The following is a 19,427-nucleotide window of genomic DNA, read 5'->3' as shown; positions in this document are numbered from 1 at the left end:
TAGTCTCGCTACGAAAGTTTAAAATAAACCATCCACAGTCTTCTGATAGTAAATGATCGTAAATATGGAGTACAAACTGGTATGAGAATATAGGTGATGAAGAGTCTACACGAATGTTGAAGATGGAATTTTAAACGAGTTCTGGAGTTGCACGATAAAAGCACGAAGAAGATCGAATCACTCGATTTAATAAACATCAAATTTAAACTTTCTTCTTAGCACGTAACCGTAATTTCTAAATTTGAAATTTCATTCTAGAATGGACAACGTAAATTCAACTTTCCAAAGAAAAACCATCCTTGGTACGAAATATTCTTCTCGAAAGAAGAGAAGATAGTATGAAATAAGATAACGCGTAACGAACGAATCAACATTTTGCTTCCATTGAAATATTACATTCTAACAGTAGTACTTCGTGCCATTCCAGAACTTCCAGATAGATCCATCAAGCGTTTAAAAGCAACGAGAGAGAAGACCTTCCTCCGCTCCAACTTCACCGCTAAAATCATAACAATTACGGCGCTGCTCGCCGGAAGGAAGCGTCGTAATAACTTCTTACTTCGCGCAGCCTCGTAAAGATTAAAAAGGGGCGCGGAGGGAAGGGTCAAGGTGAGATAAAGCAAAATTAATGGCAGACCTAAATCCCTGCCCGGTGGATCTCCGCGAGTTTGCCTCACGGCTGCAAGAAAGAAGCTCGCTGAATTTACGTGGCTGTGAGCCAATGTAACGCGCTCAACGTTGATTTCAATTACTACCTGTCGAAAATTCCCGATAATTTTTAGGAGATTGGCGACGATCGTTGCATGAAATATGATCGAGCTAGCTATACGAACATAAAGTGCACAGAATTTCTGACTATCGACGTCTAATATTGAAATACTAGAAAGTGTGCTGCTTTTTCGCGTTCCTGCAAAGTTCCATTGAGATCGATGAGTAACGTCGGTGTTGCCCTCACACGTTGCTCGACAGGAACGAGATCGGCGTGAAGATCGGAGCGAACTTTCGAAACGTTCCTCGTGCGTGGCGACGCGTTAAATTAACACGCAGACTTTTCCATTAATAAAAGAGACCGCGTGTATGGTGACACGCGTCTCGAACGTGACAAACCATACGCGGTTACGTAATCGAAAATTTACGATTTTTACGACGAACGCCGTGGACCGGTTTTCATCGCGCTAGTCCACTCCAACACACGAGCTTTTAATTATTCCTAGATTCAAAACTGCTATATTTTGTCTCTGTTCTCTGTGTCGAATACTATGAGAAAATACGAAATAGTGTATAAAATATAGGGGCGCGTGAAAACGAAATTTAGCTAAAATATATTCGACGAATCAATTTCTCAAGGCTTAAATTTACAAATAAAGGAGTTTGTATCTCGATAAACGAACAGTGTGAGTGGCAATTGCCACGCGAATCACGTACCATGCCCTCGTCTATCGAGGTGTCTTCCTCGAAGTAGCACTCGTCAGGTTCATCCGGTGTCAGAGCGGTAGGAGTTTCCGGTGACTCCTCCTTAATGTCCTGTCTCCTCATCCAGTCCATCTTCAAGACTTTTGAGCCTTCGGAGACCAGACCAGTTGATGCTTCTTCTCGATTCTATTCCTTACTCGTATCCAACACAAGATCACATGTCTCTTCACGAATTCGATCTTGTAGCACGAGATTAATGAAAACAACCGGCCGGATTCGTATGTCGAAATGGGAAACACTGAAACGAACTACAACGACCGTTTTCCTTATCGTTTATCACGAACCACGCTCCGATTACGCGGAAGCCGCTCCGCCAGCGACTGTCACTGACATTTGCCAAATGTCAAAGCTTTTCGTGCCGACTATGTAATATATCCGTGACGCTAACGAGGTGTCGGGCTTCTCTCGTTGATCGAAGCTCCGATATACCGTGCGCACCGGGACCACGGATGCACACGTGCACCAATCGTGTATGCCCCGATAAAGATGAACTCCAAAAAACTTATTCACTGTACGTTTCACTGTACGATGCGGTAAAATGATTTTGTCGGAAGAGTATAAAAACGATTTAGGAAAAAAAAAGAATCTTCGTAAGGAAGTTTTCCGAAGTTGCGAAAGAAACGTTGACACGATAATCCGATTGAGAGAAAACGATCCTTCTCGTACGATAGTCACGAGTCAAACTGATCGACTAGATCTTTCAACATGAGGCTCTCTTATCGAGAGGAAAAACTCACACGCTATACGGCTCGATATCCAGAAGAGAACGCGTCGTTAATACACAGAGCGTACCGGCGAACCAAGAGATGATTGCGAGCGAGAGACGGACGCGCGCGCAGTCTCGCATGTGCACACGAGCGAGCCACGGCGGCGGTGCAGCTGCAACTGTGTGTGCAGGCCGGGAATGCTGGAGGTGGTATGGAGGCGGCTTGGTGGGCGCACTCTGTCTCGTCTCTGCTGCTGCCAGCCTTTTCTCGCTCTGTTTTACCTAGACGTGCCTTGTCTGTTCTCTCCCTCTCTTTTCGACTGCTACTAAACTTTCTCTCTCGTATCCGTGAAAGCCCCATGCGTCGTTCACTCTCGCTCTTTTCGGTGAATCATCCGTCTCTCTTATGCTTTTCACCTTTTCGTTCCCTCTACCACTCGTCCTTCTTTCCCGGTCGCTCATAGTCACATCATATTTTCCGTCCCTCTCCGATGATTCGTCAGACCTAACGTCTCTCTCTCTCTCTCTCTCTCTCTCTCTCGTTCGAGCCTCTTTCTCCGTTTAATTTCTTCTTTCTCCTCCTCGTAGTTTCGTCATCCCGTCTCGGTTCCACTCTAGAGCGTTCCGTGCACCTCTAGCGCCCTCTCTGCTCTCTATACGTTCTATGCCGCTGCTTTTGCGCCATCTTCCTCCCACTCTTTGTTAGCCTCGCGTTTTCCTTCTCCGTTTCGTTCGTTTCTGTTTCTTTGGTAACTCTCGACCCCTTCGTCTCTCTCCCTCTGTCCTTCGTTTACCAGCCTCGTCGTATATATTATACCGCGACCACGCTGTCCTCTATATTTCGTACAGCTTCCCTCCTCGCACCAGCACCACTCTATTTCCCCCGTCTATCCCGACTTCCTCTTTTCTTCTACCGCTATACTCCCGCGTTTCTGTTTGACCTCCCTTTCCGTCACTACGTTTTCCATCCTTTTTCACCGTGGCTTTTCCTTTCCCGTGGCTGCACGAAAAACGTCAACTATATTCCGTAGCTGGACAGAGGCGAAGAAAGGAGGAAAGAAGACGCGTAACGAGGGTGGCCAGGAATAATTTTTTCTCTTTCTCTTTCGTTTCTTAGCCTGTGCACTCCGTCTCTGTTCAAGAGCAGCATCCCTGTTCCGTTTCTCTTCCTCTTGCTCATGTCCTTCATCCTCCCCCACCAGGAACTGTCTGTCTCTCTTCAACTCGGTCCTTTCCTCCCTCTCCGCAGTTCCATGACCCCTTCCATTTCGTGTGGAGTCGCTACGAGCTACGAGTTCAGGGACGATCCGTTTTCAGTCGAGACCCTGGATCTAACGCCCCGAGGGATACCAGAAATAGCGACTTTCTTCTAGCGCCGGGGATTTCATTTTTTTATGCTTTGGTCGCACGGGATCCACGATATAGATTCGTACAGAGAAACAAATTGCCGATAAGGAAGAATTGTTCGCGAGAAACCACCGCTCTAGCTCGATATGGGTGACATTATTTATAAGATACAGATGTAGCAACAATCTTATGGAAGAGGTAAGATCGGATGTTGGAATTCGTCCAGGTTATTAGCTCCTAGGTTGATGTAAATGAAGCTTTTGTTTAGTGAACGAAAGCATTCCTTAGCTCAGTAACGAAGAGCAGGATTGGTAACGAAATTATTAATTTGGATAAAAATTCTATGTAATGTTTATTAACGCGATCACCGATTGAAATTTTACATAAAAAATCTGTCAGTACATAAAATTAACAATTTGGCATAGAATGTACGATATTTCAAATTGTAATAAATCTCAGTAAAAATTTATTATATATGGTATTACATTAAAGCGTTTGGAAAATATGAAATTACCATTCGAGAAGCGTAAATAAATAGCAATTCTACAGGAAAACCACTCTAGAGTAATAAAATAGAGTAATCAACAGTGATTAGAATAATCGATATTCCGGACCACCCCATGAATTCGCGAAATATTACGTAAGCCATGTAAATCACGCATCGCTGAATCGCAATGGACCGCGGTACATCCCTGAACTAGGTACCATCGAGAAAGAAAGAGGGACGATGAAAATGGCAAGTATGCCACGGTAGGAACGAGGAGAAGAACAAACCCGATGCTAGGGCACTTGAAGAAGCGAAATACCCTAGAAAAAGATGGACATAATTCACAGGACGAAGATTGACCCTCAGTATCGTAACTAGGAAATGCATACGAAAAAAGGTAGCCATATTTTCGCACATTTATTATTGATTAATGTATAATACTACTATGTAGTTTTATCTATTACTCGATAAATACAGATTTGTTACATAGTTAACAAATAACCACCGACTTTATGTATATCATTATACAATCTCTTTATGCGATATTGTCAAAAAATTAATAAAATCAACTACAAATTTTCCAATTACGTTGAACAAAACATTTACTAACCTCTACTTCGTTTTAGTTCCAAATTTTATGTATCTTCAATCACTCGAAGCACGAACAAATTCTCGATTAGCTTCGGTTATCCAAACTTTCGGAAGAACTTTCATCTAATCGAATAAGACAATTCTCTTGTAAAAGTTTTCTTGTATAAAATATCGCTCTTGTACAAAAGATAAGAATACAACATAGAAATAACACAAAATGGTGATAAAATAGACGAAACGAAAGGACAGACGCGCAGCGCCTCCAGTTAAGACGGCACTGGGCCGAACCACGAGAGAAAGGGACAGACGCAGGGAGAGACACGTGATGCTGGAACGTGTGTTAGTCATGGGTTGCCCATGGCAACCCACGCGGCTAATGTACGCGAGCACAGGCCGCGCTCGTTCAGGACAACGCTGCCTATATACGTACTGAGGGAACGTACGTATAGTATACGGCATACGTAACCCTGTAGGTTGTACTACGCGTACTACTACGCGCGTGTACAATGGAAAACGGGAGGTCAGGTTCGTGTGCGTCCACACACGTGGCCGAGTTAATTGATTTCGCCTCCTCGTTCGTTGCCACGATGTTGCCATTCGATCGGAGCACGCAATGAAACCGCGTTATCGTCGTCTACGTGCACCACGTAGCGACATCCTGACCACCGAATGGATCCTTTCGGGTAGAAGGTAGAATCATACATGATACACGCAGACATTGGTAGATGAAACATAGTGTACGATATCGAGTCTGGCATTGAACTGGAAAACGATACTCTCGCGTTCTCCTGCTTCCTGTATATACATTGTATACGTATGTATGTGTATTTGCATTCGCTTTTTTCGAACTTCTCGACCGTGATGACGGTATGGCATTCGGATGTTATCGATATTGAAATATCATGGCTGCCATTCGATTACTATTCCCTGCTTTTTGAACAGACATCCAATTTTTTTATTGATTTGAAAGCAAATAAGATTCTCCGCCGCACCCAATCAAAATTCGTATAAATGTCCATTCCTCCTTTGTTCGTTAGCTTTCGCATCGTGTGTGTAATCACGTGCCGAGATAGGAGTAATTATCCGCGGGTGGAGAATCGAGCTCGCGTTTCATTTTAACACGCGAAGAATTTGGACTAGCAAGCGCTGCAGCGAAGAGAATGCAGTCACACCGGCAGTTGCATCCTGGCGCAATCGTGCTGTGTGCACCAATTAACAGCGCTCGGCGCCGTAATCTGGGATACCGTGGTGCATGCAAAATGCATTCTACCAGCCGCACACTCTCGCCGCTGCTGGACACGGACGATCGTTATCGCTTGATTATCGGTCGTTGGTAATAGCGGCTTTCCAGGAACCGCGTCAGGAAGAAGGCTCTTGATAATTTAGCTTACTGCGATCGCTTCGAGAAAACGGGAACTGTTCTCCTGATTACGTAATGCGCTTATCAATATCGTCTTGTCCGGGGATAAAGGGAAAGCCAATGTTCGATTTCACATTTTATCTCATTTTATTCCATGAATAATGTACTTTTTTATTTTACACTACTTGAATAAGTCAACCTCTAGGGTCAAGTCAAACCACGACTACCGTTAATTGAAGGACTGAAAAATAGCATTAAATATAGAAATAAACCTTTCAAAAGACTCATATCCCGTCTCTTCAAAGGAAATTCGCGTGCTTAAAATAGCTGTTAAACGATTCAAATTCTCGATATAAATTATCGAGAAATAAGAACCGTTAATATAAAATCAATTATCGAGCTACAAACCATTTGATCTGATCCATTTCTCACGGCTCGCTATTAAAAATGGTCATATCGCGAATGATTATCATGTCCGCGTGACACCTACAAGGAACAACGAGCCCATTTCTCGTCGTTGCATTATCCTGAAAACTCAACCAGGCCACACGAACGGCCGCGAACACATATACAAGAGCACACATACAAAGCAACGAGGATCTGCACATAAACGAAACAACCGATCGGCGAAGAAAGGAAACGCAAAGCGGGACACGGAGCGAGCAATTGTGCATTAAATTGAAACAGGCCACGAGCAAAGCGTTCCCGTGGCATTATGCTCTGGCGTCCTATGCGTTTCGCGCGTATCCGAGGGTTGCTCTCGCGCGCACTCGCGCGTCGATACGCGTAAGTCATGATTGCCGGTGTTCACGGAACGACATGCTGCCCATTAAACCCCACCAACGCTGCCCGGGACGAGTTGAATGCACCTAGAGAAGCCCGACCTCGCGTTTCTCGAACGATCTCAGCGACCATACGCGTGGGAGTTTACAAGAAATTCGTGGCCCGGACGAGATAGGTGCGAATGGAAACAATGTGTCGAAATCTCCGAACTCTTCTCACGGAGCAGCTTCACGCTTGTATCTTTCTCTCGGTGTGCTCGTTCCGTCGCGACAAGTTGCCAGGTTGGTTCGCGTGTGCCACTTTTCAGGCGAGCTAATGCGCTTCCTAGGTTCTTCTCGCTTTCGATGCCGACGGTACCGTTCTCGCGAACGGTCCACGCTCGTGTGTCCCCCGATATCGACAATATGGCGGGTAGCTGCCGCTCGTAGCAAAGGTACTTGACGGTATAATGATCGGCATTTACAGGTATAAACGAAAAATGGACAAGATTCGATGACGTTCAATGCGAAGCTTTGAGCTGCTACACCTACCTGTTTCATTTATATTTTGCTTGTTCTCGCGAATTTATGTTTAGAATTATGTAATATAATTTATAACTGAGTGAAATTAGAGAAAAAGCTTGATGAAAGACTCATACATCCTTGTGTTAGTAAAACATTAACGGGTATTTTTCAGCTATAGTTTCGAATTCGCAACATTTTCTACAACAGCTTTTTTCTTTGTCTTAACCTCAAGCCGACATATTTAATCAACGTCAACGTCAAACAACCGACAAATTTAAATTCAACCTATAACCACTCCCAGTCAGGAGAAAAAAAAATCACAAAACTTCGGAGACACGACGTTAACAAATCCCACGAATTCGTCGGGTTGTCGAGAATCGTGTAAAAGTGTTCTCCGGGAGAACGAAGAAGTACGTCGTTAATTTTTAACCGGTGGTGCCGGTGCTGTAACCACTGTGACTGTTCCATGGAGCTGGCCAGCTCATGGTCTGAGTTTCGGACCTTTGAAGTCGTCGGCTGACGCAAGAGGCAAAAGTTCATCTCGAAAGATTTACATCTCGCAGAGCGGGAACAGGCAAGGTATGAAGCAACGACTACGAGAGAGAAAGAGAGGTAAGAGAGAAGAGGGTAAAGAAATAAACGCCGCACGAGCTTACCGAGGCCAAAAGGGTCCCTGGGAAGCGAAGGCTATCCCACGACAGGACCTTAGCGTCCTTTCAGGAGTCCCTCGCCGCTGCACTGGCCAGTCAAGAAAACCAACGAGATTCATCGCGTTCGACGTAAAATATCAGAAAAGAAGAAATTGGAAAATTATTCTCTTAGAATTTATCGAAATTACATGCAATGATAACGTATCATAGAAGTTTTTCCAAGTCACCAAAGCCATCGATTATAATCGATTTCATAATAAATAACCTGAACGAGAGTTGTACCATTTTGCACATCAATGAAACTATAGATCTCGATCCCAAGAATTTGCTAGCGTGCAGATGGTCGTATCAACTAGCACGAATCGAGCGTAACAATTCATTACAGTTCATTGTGCGAACAATTTTTCTAGAAAATACCAGCAAGATCGTGTAGCTTCTGCAAAGAACGCTAGACAACCGCGTTCATCGTTTTTTGTTGTCCGAGTTTAGAGGCGAGTTTAACGAAATATGGAAGCATGAACTCGATAGTTTACTGCGGCTGAGAATTCTGCAGCAACGTAGATCGTGCCTCGTCGCTGGTGTCGCTGGGATTAAATGGAATACCTGCACCGACCACGCCCAATGAAATGCGCATGTGGGCCCGATTTAACCTCTCCTAGAATCGTCATACACGTTCGCCAACCTTTGTGCAGTTGTAACAGACTTACGCGATTGTTCCCGCGGCCAAGTTTACCAGAGAGCTGCCCTGTAACACGTACGAACGCTGTTGGACGCTTTTTAATGTTTCTTTCAACTGTGCTCGAATTTTTCCTCTCGTTCTCCACGCCGGGAAACTACATACGTGAAACGGAGCCTGTTGAAACAGGGTGAATAATGTAAGTTAAACAGAGAACGCGTTTCGTTTCCTCTTTCGTCGGAGAACGAAGAATAGACGGCGGAAAACAGTCGCGTTTGAAAGTCGTAACATTTGAATTGGAGCCTGAAATCTAACGTAGGAAGTCGTATGCTTACGGTTTTATAAATAAATTTGATCTATGTAGTGTTCAAATCAGAAAATTTGTAATTTGAAATTTCGTAAATAGGCTTTGAGATTGAAACGAAATACAAACCTTGGAGTTACAAAATTTTCAACTGTGAAATTTCATTTGAAAGTTTTAATTCTAAAATTTGAAATTTAAACTTGAATTATATAAACTCGAATAATTTAAGTATACATTAAAGCTTAAACGCTCTTCCACGAGTTACCCTCTGCGAACGCCAAGATCCAAATTTTTGATATGCAAAATGTCGAGACTAACGAGAATGTAACGCAAGAAGAAGCGCCGGTATCGTTTTCAGAGTCTCTGTCCCGTTCCCGGATAAAGTAACGTTCCTGGAAACTAGGCGACGCCAATAGTCGAGGGAATTCCTTTCAACGAGCCAACAGAGAACAGCCGGCACTTACAGCATCGGCTCTAATTAGCGGTAATTAGAAGAAGCTTCGCGGACGGCGCCACAAATTGAAACCGGCGTAAACCAATCTAGAGGATGCCGTGCGAGGTAAAGAACGCTCCAACGAATCGAGTCAAACGAATCGCCGGCCAGTAATAAAATTGCATTTTGTGCGATGCTTCGTTTCAAACTAGACTTTCCGCTTTGCTCTAATTCCGTATTTTTTGAACTTTTTTTAAATTAAATTCTACGTATATTCGATATTGCCGGTATCGTACGTCTATTTTCTCTATAAAATATCGACACAAAACACGATGTGATTATGTTCTGGAGAAAAAAAAAAGGAGAGCGGCCTTTCTTTCGTTGTTCTCCGGCGTAAAAAGCAACGGTTTAAGAACGCGTTGTTGCGCAACCCTTGGCGACAATTGAACTGCAGAATCGCGTTATCGGCGAAAGGAAAAAGCCGAGTCGACTGGTTTAACGACGGCGTGATAACGAAATATAGGGCGCGTCGCTACGATGGAAGTTCGTCGAACCGTGGTTTGTAGTTACTGGCGTTCGTCAGCGCTAATAGAACGATCCGCGTGCTAGATCTTGCGGCGATTGCGCAATTTTCAAGGGAACGCCGCGCGGCATCGTCGAGACGTTAATAGAAGGTTACCGGAAGAAAAGCGGGAAGAAACGCATTTAGAGGCGTCTCGTGTAAATCTACGAGAAAGATCTGGGAACGGGATCGATGATATCTGCTGCCGGTTACGGAGATTGGCAAGCTTCGCTTCCCCTTAGGCGAGAATAGTTGCCAGAAGCGTTCCTATTATTATTAACGTCCTGTTACGAATTGTATAAGTCAATGTATTATTATTGCGGTATATCGAATAAAAATAAGTAAAACGTTTCTATAGAATACAATAGGATAACTGCGATAAGTCACAGAACTAGGACAGGTAGTACCGTTTTCAAGCGAAACCAGGTAACAAAAAAGTTATTCAATTATTTTCTACCGCGCATATTCATTTCCATTCCTCTAAAAATGTTCATTCACCTGCAATTCGGACTTCTTAAAACGCAACGAAACGACATCATCTTCCTCGGATCATCGAAAACTTGTTTCCATAATTTTATGAGTTATTTCCTTAATTCCATAGCGCCATATACCATCCTTGTATGGTTGAAAAGAGTCGTAACAGGTCCTTAAGACCGTCAGGAGGCACAAATCGGACCGGCACGATGCGCAAGAATGCGTCGAGATATTTCGCGGGTACTGGAGTGGGAGGTGGAATTCCAACGAGAGGAGAAGACCGCGTCGAAGAAGAAAACGAAGATGAAGAAGAAGAAGAAGGAGAAGAAGACGAAGAAGAAGAAGACGAAGAAGAAGGGAGGAAGAATGGGACGAACAAAAAGAGCGAACAAAAGCGGACAGACAGGGAACGAACCGGGCTGACCGGGTACACAAATTACCAGCGAGATGAAATCGCTTGTTCTCCGGCGCGTTTTACCCCGAAGGGGTGAAAAAACTGTCCTCCGTGGAGCGAATTCGATCGTTGTTCACGATATATTTCAACTGGGTTTCCTGGTTCTATGCTCTTCGACTATGCGAGTCGAACGAACTATTGAAAACTTCTCGTTGGACGTTGAATAGTGAAAGGCAGTGGCGATTACTTGGCAATGAAGGCCGTTGAAAAAGTGCTACGGCAATTATAGAAATCGAGTCGAGACCGTTTCCCTGCACTTCTGTGGAAGAAGAGAGGTGGAGCGAGGTGAAACACGTACCACAAAGGTGTCGGTCGAAAAACCTTAACGGAATTACGTTAACCAAGCCGAGCAACAAATTTTCACGCTGTTAGAATCTTGTTTTGTCGAAATGGAATCTGTTTCTTGTTCGTAATCGATTTTCTTGCTACTCAGAAGCCAAGAGGATATTTATGATCTTAGCAGGCAATCGAATTTTGATCATATAATTGTACGCAGACAATATCGTTTATGCGAATTCGTAATTTTAAGCACGCGATTAAACAAATAGAACGTAAATTGTTTCATCTCCAAAATACCATTCCGAGTACCTTAGTTTTGATCTATCGTAAATAAATTACATATATTACGATGATGAAGCTGAAAATAAGTAAAACGATTCGATACAGTCATGGAAGATCTTGAAAGGGAAAGAGGAAATTTTCTTTTCTTCCAATTTTCCCGTGAGTTCTATTAGAAGAAGTTTCAGCTTCGTAATAATTGCAACTCGTCAATGACCCGTGCTCGAATGGAAAGCGTTCAGACACTATACGACCCTCTCATTAATGCTGCAAACAAACGAGGAGCAACGAGCAAAGAGCTTAATCCGGGACAATAACGGAGGCTGCGGTAAAGGAATCAGAGCTGGCCGGTCTCCGGAGACGCCGAGTAAATTTCTTTTCGTAAAAAGACTCATCTCGCGAAGAATCCTGGTTTTACAGCGTTAGAAAGCTCATTCGGATCGCGTTGTTTCAACGGTATCCTTCATCGCTCGTCTTCTCGTCAGGTAATTCTCTCAAGTGGACAAAGAACAGCTCGCTTTCTCATTATCTTAAAAACCCTTTCTGCGGTATTCCAACACCAACGTGCTCCTAGCGATCTGTTCGCTATCCATCAGGTTGGACCGCGAATTCTATCCCGGCGACGAAAAGCCCTCGAGAATCCGTCCGGAAAAAGAGGTCGGGACGACAAAGGATTTCTAATGGACGGCCGAGCACCCAGAGGACGCCTTATAAGGCGAACATCTCGAGAAGGTGGCTTGCACAGCCTCCTTTTGGTCTTTCTTCTCCCTTTCCTTCTTTCTCTCACGAGTATCTCGTGGCGACTTCTGCGAGTGGTCGCAGGCGCCTCTCGGTGGCCGGATTTAGACCGAAAAAGGAACACCGGGAGTTTCGGGAAGACGACGACAAAGACGATGAACACGATGGAACCGGCACCGAGCCACCAAGCTCATCGTGACCGGATCCCCTGATCCACCGATCGATACCATCCCAGCCCCCCTCCCTCTGCTTACTCCGTATTTTGCCCCGAAACGATCGTGTAACCAGGAATCCGCCGAGCTTCTTGGAAGACGTGCCAAATTTCTGCACGATGCAACGTGTAGCTAGCCTCGTTGCCTCGTTCGCTTTACCTGTTTTACTCTTTTCACATTTCTCGGACGCCTTTTTCGTGGTTAAGTATGTTACATTGGAAGGTTGTTGGAGGTATGCTGGTTCCTCGAGCACGAGCTTCGTATTTCTTTATTAGTTTCTTTATTAGTTTTGCAATATGTTTCTAAAAGAAACAAGGGTTAGAATATTTACACGTTCGTAAGAGTTGTTTCAGTTTGATTTATATTATTGTTCTGAATATTTATAGTTGGATCGTCCTATCGATCGTGTCCGACGAACAAATTAATTTAACAGAACGTTGAAATAGCTACAGTTCCCAACCTCAGAAATTCAGCAAAGTGTAGACAATGGCCCATGAATCAGCTGCAAATCAGCCGACTCCCCTAAATGCGTGCAAGTTGGTTCGACTGGAAACAAGTAGCTGGATTGGCAAAGGCCATCAGGAGGGTGTTAGCCGCGTAAATCGCACGATTAGGATTAGCCGGAATCTGAATCGGCAAATCGACTCGAATCGTTCGTCGATTGCTCTCGTCTCTCGCTTCCAAACAAATCGATACCACCTCGACCGTTTAAACACGCTTCGATCGCTCTTGCAATCGTGTCCGGGCACGGCGTCGTAAATTATGCAATGAAACGCACATGTACACGCCAGTCGGACTACGTCGTCGCGTGCATACATATGTAAATGACGTAAAGCGTTCGAATTCACGTATGTAAATTGGAAAAGACGATTCCAGACCTTTGAGGGACAATCGATTGGCCGGCTCGAAGCTTCTTATTGTCGGATAGATATGAATACGGAGCAAAATGCAGGTAGACCTGGAATATAGTGTTCCTTGGAATTTTCACCAATCGGTGAAACGGGGTGGATCATTGAGAATTACAATTCCGGGAATCGATCGACGCGTCTTCGATGAATATCTTATGTAGGTTATGTAAATTTAGAGGAGCTGACCTAACTTAAATTGATAGTTTTCGACTGAAGCAATCTTGTAAGTACCGTAATTTTGTTGTGTGAAATTTTGAGCGTGTATGAATTTTAGATTACGACCAGACTGCGAATATTTATGCAAATTTCTGTTTTTTTAAATTAAAAAAATCGAATCTAACCAGAGATTCGTTTCAGCGATTAATTATCCTAACGAGTACTACGATTTGGATATTTTGTACATTTTTGTACATTATGTACATTCTACGTATTCGTGTAACATTGCATTTTCTATAAATGCTCTATTTATAAAAAAAAGAAAAGGAATTTTGCATAGGGAATACACCAGAAAAGTAGATAAAACGTTATCGTGTACTTGCGTTTAGAAAGATTGCTCTCGTAAATTGATGTATGCTTCTGAGTGGAACACGATGTCTTTGAGTGGTGATTTTACTAAATTTATCTAATCGTCTCGCGGGTAGCAGCTGTTACATGGTCGAAGTCGTTTATCCAAGTTCAAACAGCTGCTTTCGAACGATGGAAACACGAGAGAGTCACCGATGTTTCGAGGATTGATGCAGAACTATAAAGCGCACCTGATCCTAAATTGGTGCGACATTCGAAAAGCGCAGTTTCGATCTTGTCAAACAAATAAAACCAATTTTATACGGTAGAATGTTAACATTTTCGTCGTATAAAATTTGTAAATTAAGAGATGACCCTTCGAATCCTTTCTCCAAAGAATTAACAAAAATTTATTAACCGAAAAATCGATCTATGACGGATAAATCGAGAGTATCGATTAATATTTCGATGATAAATATCGATGAACCAGGACACCGTAAAGAGCAACAAATAGCGAACCAAATCCTTCGCTGTATCGAGATCGACTTTATTGCGATAGAAAATAACGCGACTCATGCCGCCACGTAGCAGCGCCGAGTAACGAATCGCGACACAAGATCGCGCGCGTTTATGGCTTACCGTGTGCAGAAGATCCCTGAGATGCGAGGATCGAGCCGCCACCCTCGAGGACTTTGTTCTCCGGACCGTGACCAAACTGCCCTCCTTCATCGACAAGATTCTAGGCATCGTATTGGATCTGACCAATCGATATTCCTCTCCTGGATGCCTCCTCTTCTTCCTGAACGAGCCGCACAACATTTTCGATCGATATTCGCTCGTCGTTTAAAAAACAAAATAGTCACTCTGTTCGAGGATCATCGATCGAATCTGCCCTTCGGATGAGAAAAAAAAAAAAAAGAAAACGATCGATCGAAGCCTCTTGGTAGATATTTGGGCGATCGTCTGTCGCCACGACTTTCCTTTCGCTCGTGTTCTTTAGCCACGAGAATGTTCACGAAACGTACGTCGTTCACCGTTTCCTCTAACTGTCCGGACAGGTTAATGCCACTGTCGCAAACTGGTCCTCGAGCGAATTCACGTCCCTTTAACCGGTTGCAAACGTGCTGACTGATACGCTCCTGAGATTCCTATGTACATCCACACGGACACGAACATACACACAGAGGCACCGAGGAAACCGAATATTTTTTCTCACTGCTACAGCAGCATGGCGCCGCGTACAGATTCCTGCATCTATTTAACTGTCTCCTCCGGCTTCACTCGCTTAACCAACCCTCTTCTCGCCTCTTTTATTTCTCGATGCTCTCTTCTGCTCCTCTAAATCGTGCTCCCTCCGCTTTCGGCATCTCTTTGCGTCCACCGTGCCACTCTCTCGGCTCCTTCCTTCTTTCTCTTTTCTCTCCTCTCGGTCTGCTTCTCGCTCTGTGCACACCCTCCCCTCTTCCCCGACAGTCGACCGACCTCCTTCGCTCTATCACGGCACCCACGTACTAATTAACAGCCGACGACGCGTACGCGACGTGCACGTCCCGCTCCACGAGCGAGTCTGACGCGGGTACGGGGTGATCGACCGGTAAAAGGAACTGGTCGGATCGATCTTCGGATCGACCGTGACGATCGCTCGAGTCTACCTCCGCGGGATTCACAAATGGGTACACGGCTTTAAAATAGTAGCCTTTTGTCACGGCGACCCTGCAGACACTGGATCCTTCTCCGACTTCGAATCCTCTTCAACAGGTCTTTGATGCTTTTGATATTCGATGTTCTTCCTCGTACGAGCCGTTTCTCTTTATTCGTCGATTAAATTAATTCATCCTCTGATCTTTCTTCGTCAATGGTCTCTTACGGTTTCAACGATTGACTCGCAATAATTAGCTTTCGTCGAGAGTCGAACACGAGTCCTTTGTGGCGTCTGTAGGTCGTACGCAATCTCAGACGAGATCTTTTTCGGACGACCGATTTTCTCCACGGGTAATCAGATCTCGATCGCGTACACGCGGTGATGCGTTCACCTGTTGTGTACCAGCCACCCTTGGCGGATCGCTCGATGCTTAATTAACGGAATCTCAGCCAGCTCGAGTCGCAGTGAGAGCCGAGAGTCGACTGAAGGCATAAGGCTCCGGTTGTGGTCGTCGAAGGAACCCCACCACGTTGATTTCAACAACACCCGGCACCCAGCCCGACCGGACGACCTGGTCGCGTGGCGCTCGGCACAGATACGCAGTGTTTCTCAAAATCCTCTCCTTTTCGTTCTTGCGAACCGATCCAAACCTCCACACTTTTCCAACAAATCTCGGTTCAACGTCTTTGTCTCGGCTATCTTTTCTAGACGACAGTTTACGAGCTCGTAAAATTGTCGTTATCCACTTTCGAGTATATTTTTAGAAATTTCTCGATCAAAACACAAGGTTTGTGACATTCTTCGTAAAATTTTTGTCTCTTTCGCCTCTTCTTTTACTTCTGTAACGCGTTAACGTAGATTTGCTGATATCTTTCGTTTAATTCCGAGTTGCTCTACTCTCCCTCTTCTTTCTTCTTTATTCTTAATTCGCGACAATCAGAAATTTTATCGTGTCACCTTTGAAGATGATCGATCAATAAACGTCGTCGCGAAAGATCACGAGGCATCGATATCGCGAATCTTAACCAAGTTCGAAGATCCTTCTTCCACCGATGTAGACAATACAGCTCGTTCCATTTCCTCTGAGAAACTCCTCGTTACACAACGAAACGGTTCGTAGCAGGCACACCTATAGACCAGATAGCCTCCAAGGACTAGTTCTACGATACAGAAGAAAAAAAAAAGAGGAAGTATCGCAATCCGGGTGACCCAGTTCGCGCTCTTGAATTTCAGAATAGACGTTCTTTCGTATTTCAAGGTTGCATTGTGGCGGCGTCGTCAACGATACCATCTAATTCGCCAATCTTTCAGCTTCTCCGCAGCTTACACCGTAACGATCGCGCAGCTCAAATTTTTCATCGCGAACCTGATCTTCGTCGATTCATCTTTACCAGGGATGCTGCTAGGTTCTTGAATTTGATGTGTTCGTAGGAAATTCCAAGGCACAGGTACTCTTACTTTGTACATTTTTACATCTTCCATAACTACACGGAGATTCATATTCTAATAAGCGCTAGTTTTGCAAACTTTGCTGAAAACGAGAAAACCAATGCGAAATACAAAACCGAATTCCCTGTATCTTCTCCTTTGCATCTCTTCGTTCTTGATTACGATTGAACAGAATATTGCAGAAAAATATCTTCCTTGAAATCTGCATGGGCGAAGATCGCGTCCGAATGGATGTAGGTCAACTGATTCAAACTATACCGGGGGCATCTGTCAACTTGCGTAACTCCGCTGAATATTGCTATTAATTTCACGTTCGCAGACCTTTTTCAAGCAGGAATATCTGTGGTTTTCTCCGCTCGTTTCTCGCGTCCATGGAAACATATTATTTTTCTGCTTCCTACCGGTGATCACTGCTCATTGATCAAAAGCATCGAGTGCTTCCTGTCACGAACCACCGCAAGGACGAAGATTCTCTTTAGCCTGGAATCTTTTTTGTGGCACGAGCCGTGTCGAAGAAACTACCGTGCCAAGTACTTCGATCAAGAATAATATTATTTATTACCGTGTGTCAAGCGCAAAGAATAATCGTCAATAAAATTTGTGTCGTAAGTATCCAGACATTTATGGAGCGTAATGTGTCGACGATACAGGTCCAATGTAACGTAATGATAATTACCAGTTGTATCATTCTCTTGTCTTACTTTTACGTAAACTGTTAGTTTCTCCAGATTAAACGAATCGCGTGGATTTCTACTCTCGTATCGACTCCTCACGCTAACTAACAAAAAGATACATTTAGAAATGGTAACTACCGGGTGAACCTCGTGCTGCGAGACTAATATTCTACGTCATTCCAGATTCGATATCGCTTCAATTACGCGGAAAAAGTAGCGGGAAGCGAACGTTCGCTTCCTAACTTTCGCAACGAGAGCGATCAAACGAAATTCGAGAATCCAAAGGTGTCGTAAATTAACGAAAGCACGTCCCTTCCGTTCGTTCGTAGACGTTGCGTGTAACTCGGTACCTGGCAACGAGCACCGTACCTTTGTACCGAATAACACCCAACGATTCGATTATTCATTCCCTCTGTGAACGTATTTCACCGTTATTTGCCATTTTCTATTTTTTGCTTTTCCGCTTTTTCCAATCGTATCGTGCAGTTTGCACGATAACCGTTCGGACGCCACGGATCACTGCAGAAATTTAAACGAACGATACCAAATGCAACACGATCGCGTTTGTTTCGTTTCACGTCGAAAATTACCAATTACCACGGTCGTGCTGTTTTCTTTTCTTCTTTTGTTTTCGTTTATAGCAGTTTACATAGATCCGTCGATTAGGTTGCAGCGAAAATTAAAGGATAATGTTGCATCGAGTTGACCACCATCGTCACGGCCGCCACCATATTGCACTCAGTGACTAATAAAGTTTTCGAGTGACCGATGAATTTGCATCAGAATCGGAATAATAACAAACGATAGCCAGCGTGGGACACAGCACGGAGGGCGTTTCAACCCTCGTGTCAGGAAGCGGATACGCAATTTTCGTATGAGTCAGCGCGACCCTATCGAAAGAAACTCCACGACCATCTTGAATTCTCGTTGCAGATCCGATCGAACGCGATCGGCGTAATTCGTCGTTAGGGCTAATTGAATTTCACTCGGCGAGCTATTGGAAACCGAAGAGACGTTAAATTTTAATTACAGCCGGATTATCGGACGTCTGTCTCGCTCCTTTCCACCAAGGAAACGACAGGACAAACGAGCGGCCTGTAATTAATCCATTAATCCCGGTGGCCTTAAACAGCCAGCCAAACGACCACTGGAAGCGTCTAAGCAGCATTTTCTCTGCAACGGAACGGCCGTTGCACTTTCTTTAATGAGATTTCGTATTTCATTTGACAGATAATGTATGGGGGAAGGATAAGAAACTTAACCTTTGCGCGGCGATTGCAAGGCATCTTTTGAAACGGTCGTGTAGTGTACTCATATATATGCGTGTAGCATAAAAACGTTTCCCAAAGGAAAATTATGTTTCCTCGTCTAATTAACGACACTAAACTTATTCTTTTTGGAATAACCGTGTAACGTGGTCGAAACTCTCTGTTCGAGGAATATAGATTCAACGAAGTCGTAAAAATCAAACTGGAAATGGCCTGAGCAAAGACAAAGCATCCGGTTCTGAACGATGATCGTTGCTAAAATTTGTTGGTTCGACGAGAGGAAAATCTAGTAGGAGCTACCATGCGGTAGAACTAGTTACCTACTTCCGTCGGATGAAAATATCATGTGGGAAAAGCGAGCGGAAAAGCGACCGGAAAAGCTCCGAGCAATTACGCGATCGTCAAAACACGCGGTGTTCCTTCCGAACGAGTCGTTCGGCTCTTAAAACTGGAACGCGATTGTACGCTCTTTAATTGTACCGGTAACTGCAATTTCTCTTGTCCTGACAATCGCCCAGTTGTTGCGTTATCGTGGCCGTTGTTACGCCAACGATCGTTAAGATTCGTAATCGCGAGTACCTACTACAAGTCGCATAAATACGCTTGAGTAATTACGCGAGCTCTGAAAAGAACCAATTGCTCATTGTGATACAGGGAAATATTACGTTTGT

The 19,427-nt window shown here is 44.2% G+C and overlaps 1 protein-coding gene across 3 annotated transcripts in view; it reads right to left on the bottom strand.

Moving 5' to 3' along the window:
• Positions 1 to 19,427, bottom strand: part of LOC117236252 (amyloid beta A4 precursor protein-binding family B member 1-interacting protein) — a 146,136-nt gene that overhangs the window by 65,923 nt on the left and 60,786 nt on the right. Inside the window, exon 1 of one of the 3 annotated variants that reach the window (XM_033499036.1) lies at positions 14,363 to 14,557. The exons of 1 other annotated variant lie outside the window; for it this stretch is intronic. In XM_033499036.1, the coding sequence (XP_033354927.1) occupies positions 14,363 to 14,542 (180 nt within the window). In that variant the 5' untranslated portion in view covers positions 14,543 to 14,557. Of the gene's footprint in view, positions 1 to 1,425; positions 2,347 to 14,362; positions 14,558 to 19,427 lie in introns of those variants that run through there. One more of the 3 variants, XM_033499037.1, reaches the window with a different exon arrangement.

Source organism: Bombus vosnesenskii, unplaced genomic scaffold, assembly GCF_011952255.1.
Source record: "Bombus vosnesenskii isolate JDL3184/JDL3185 unplaced genomic scaffold, Bvos_JDL3184-5_v1.1 scf7180000013344, whole genome shotgun sequence".
NCBI lineage: Eukaryota > Metazoa > Arthropoda > Insecta > Hymenoptera > Apidae > Bombus > Bombus vosnesenskii.
Note: the sequence above shows the minus strand (reverse complement) of the source record. Positions and strands in the feature narration are given on the sequence as shown.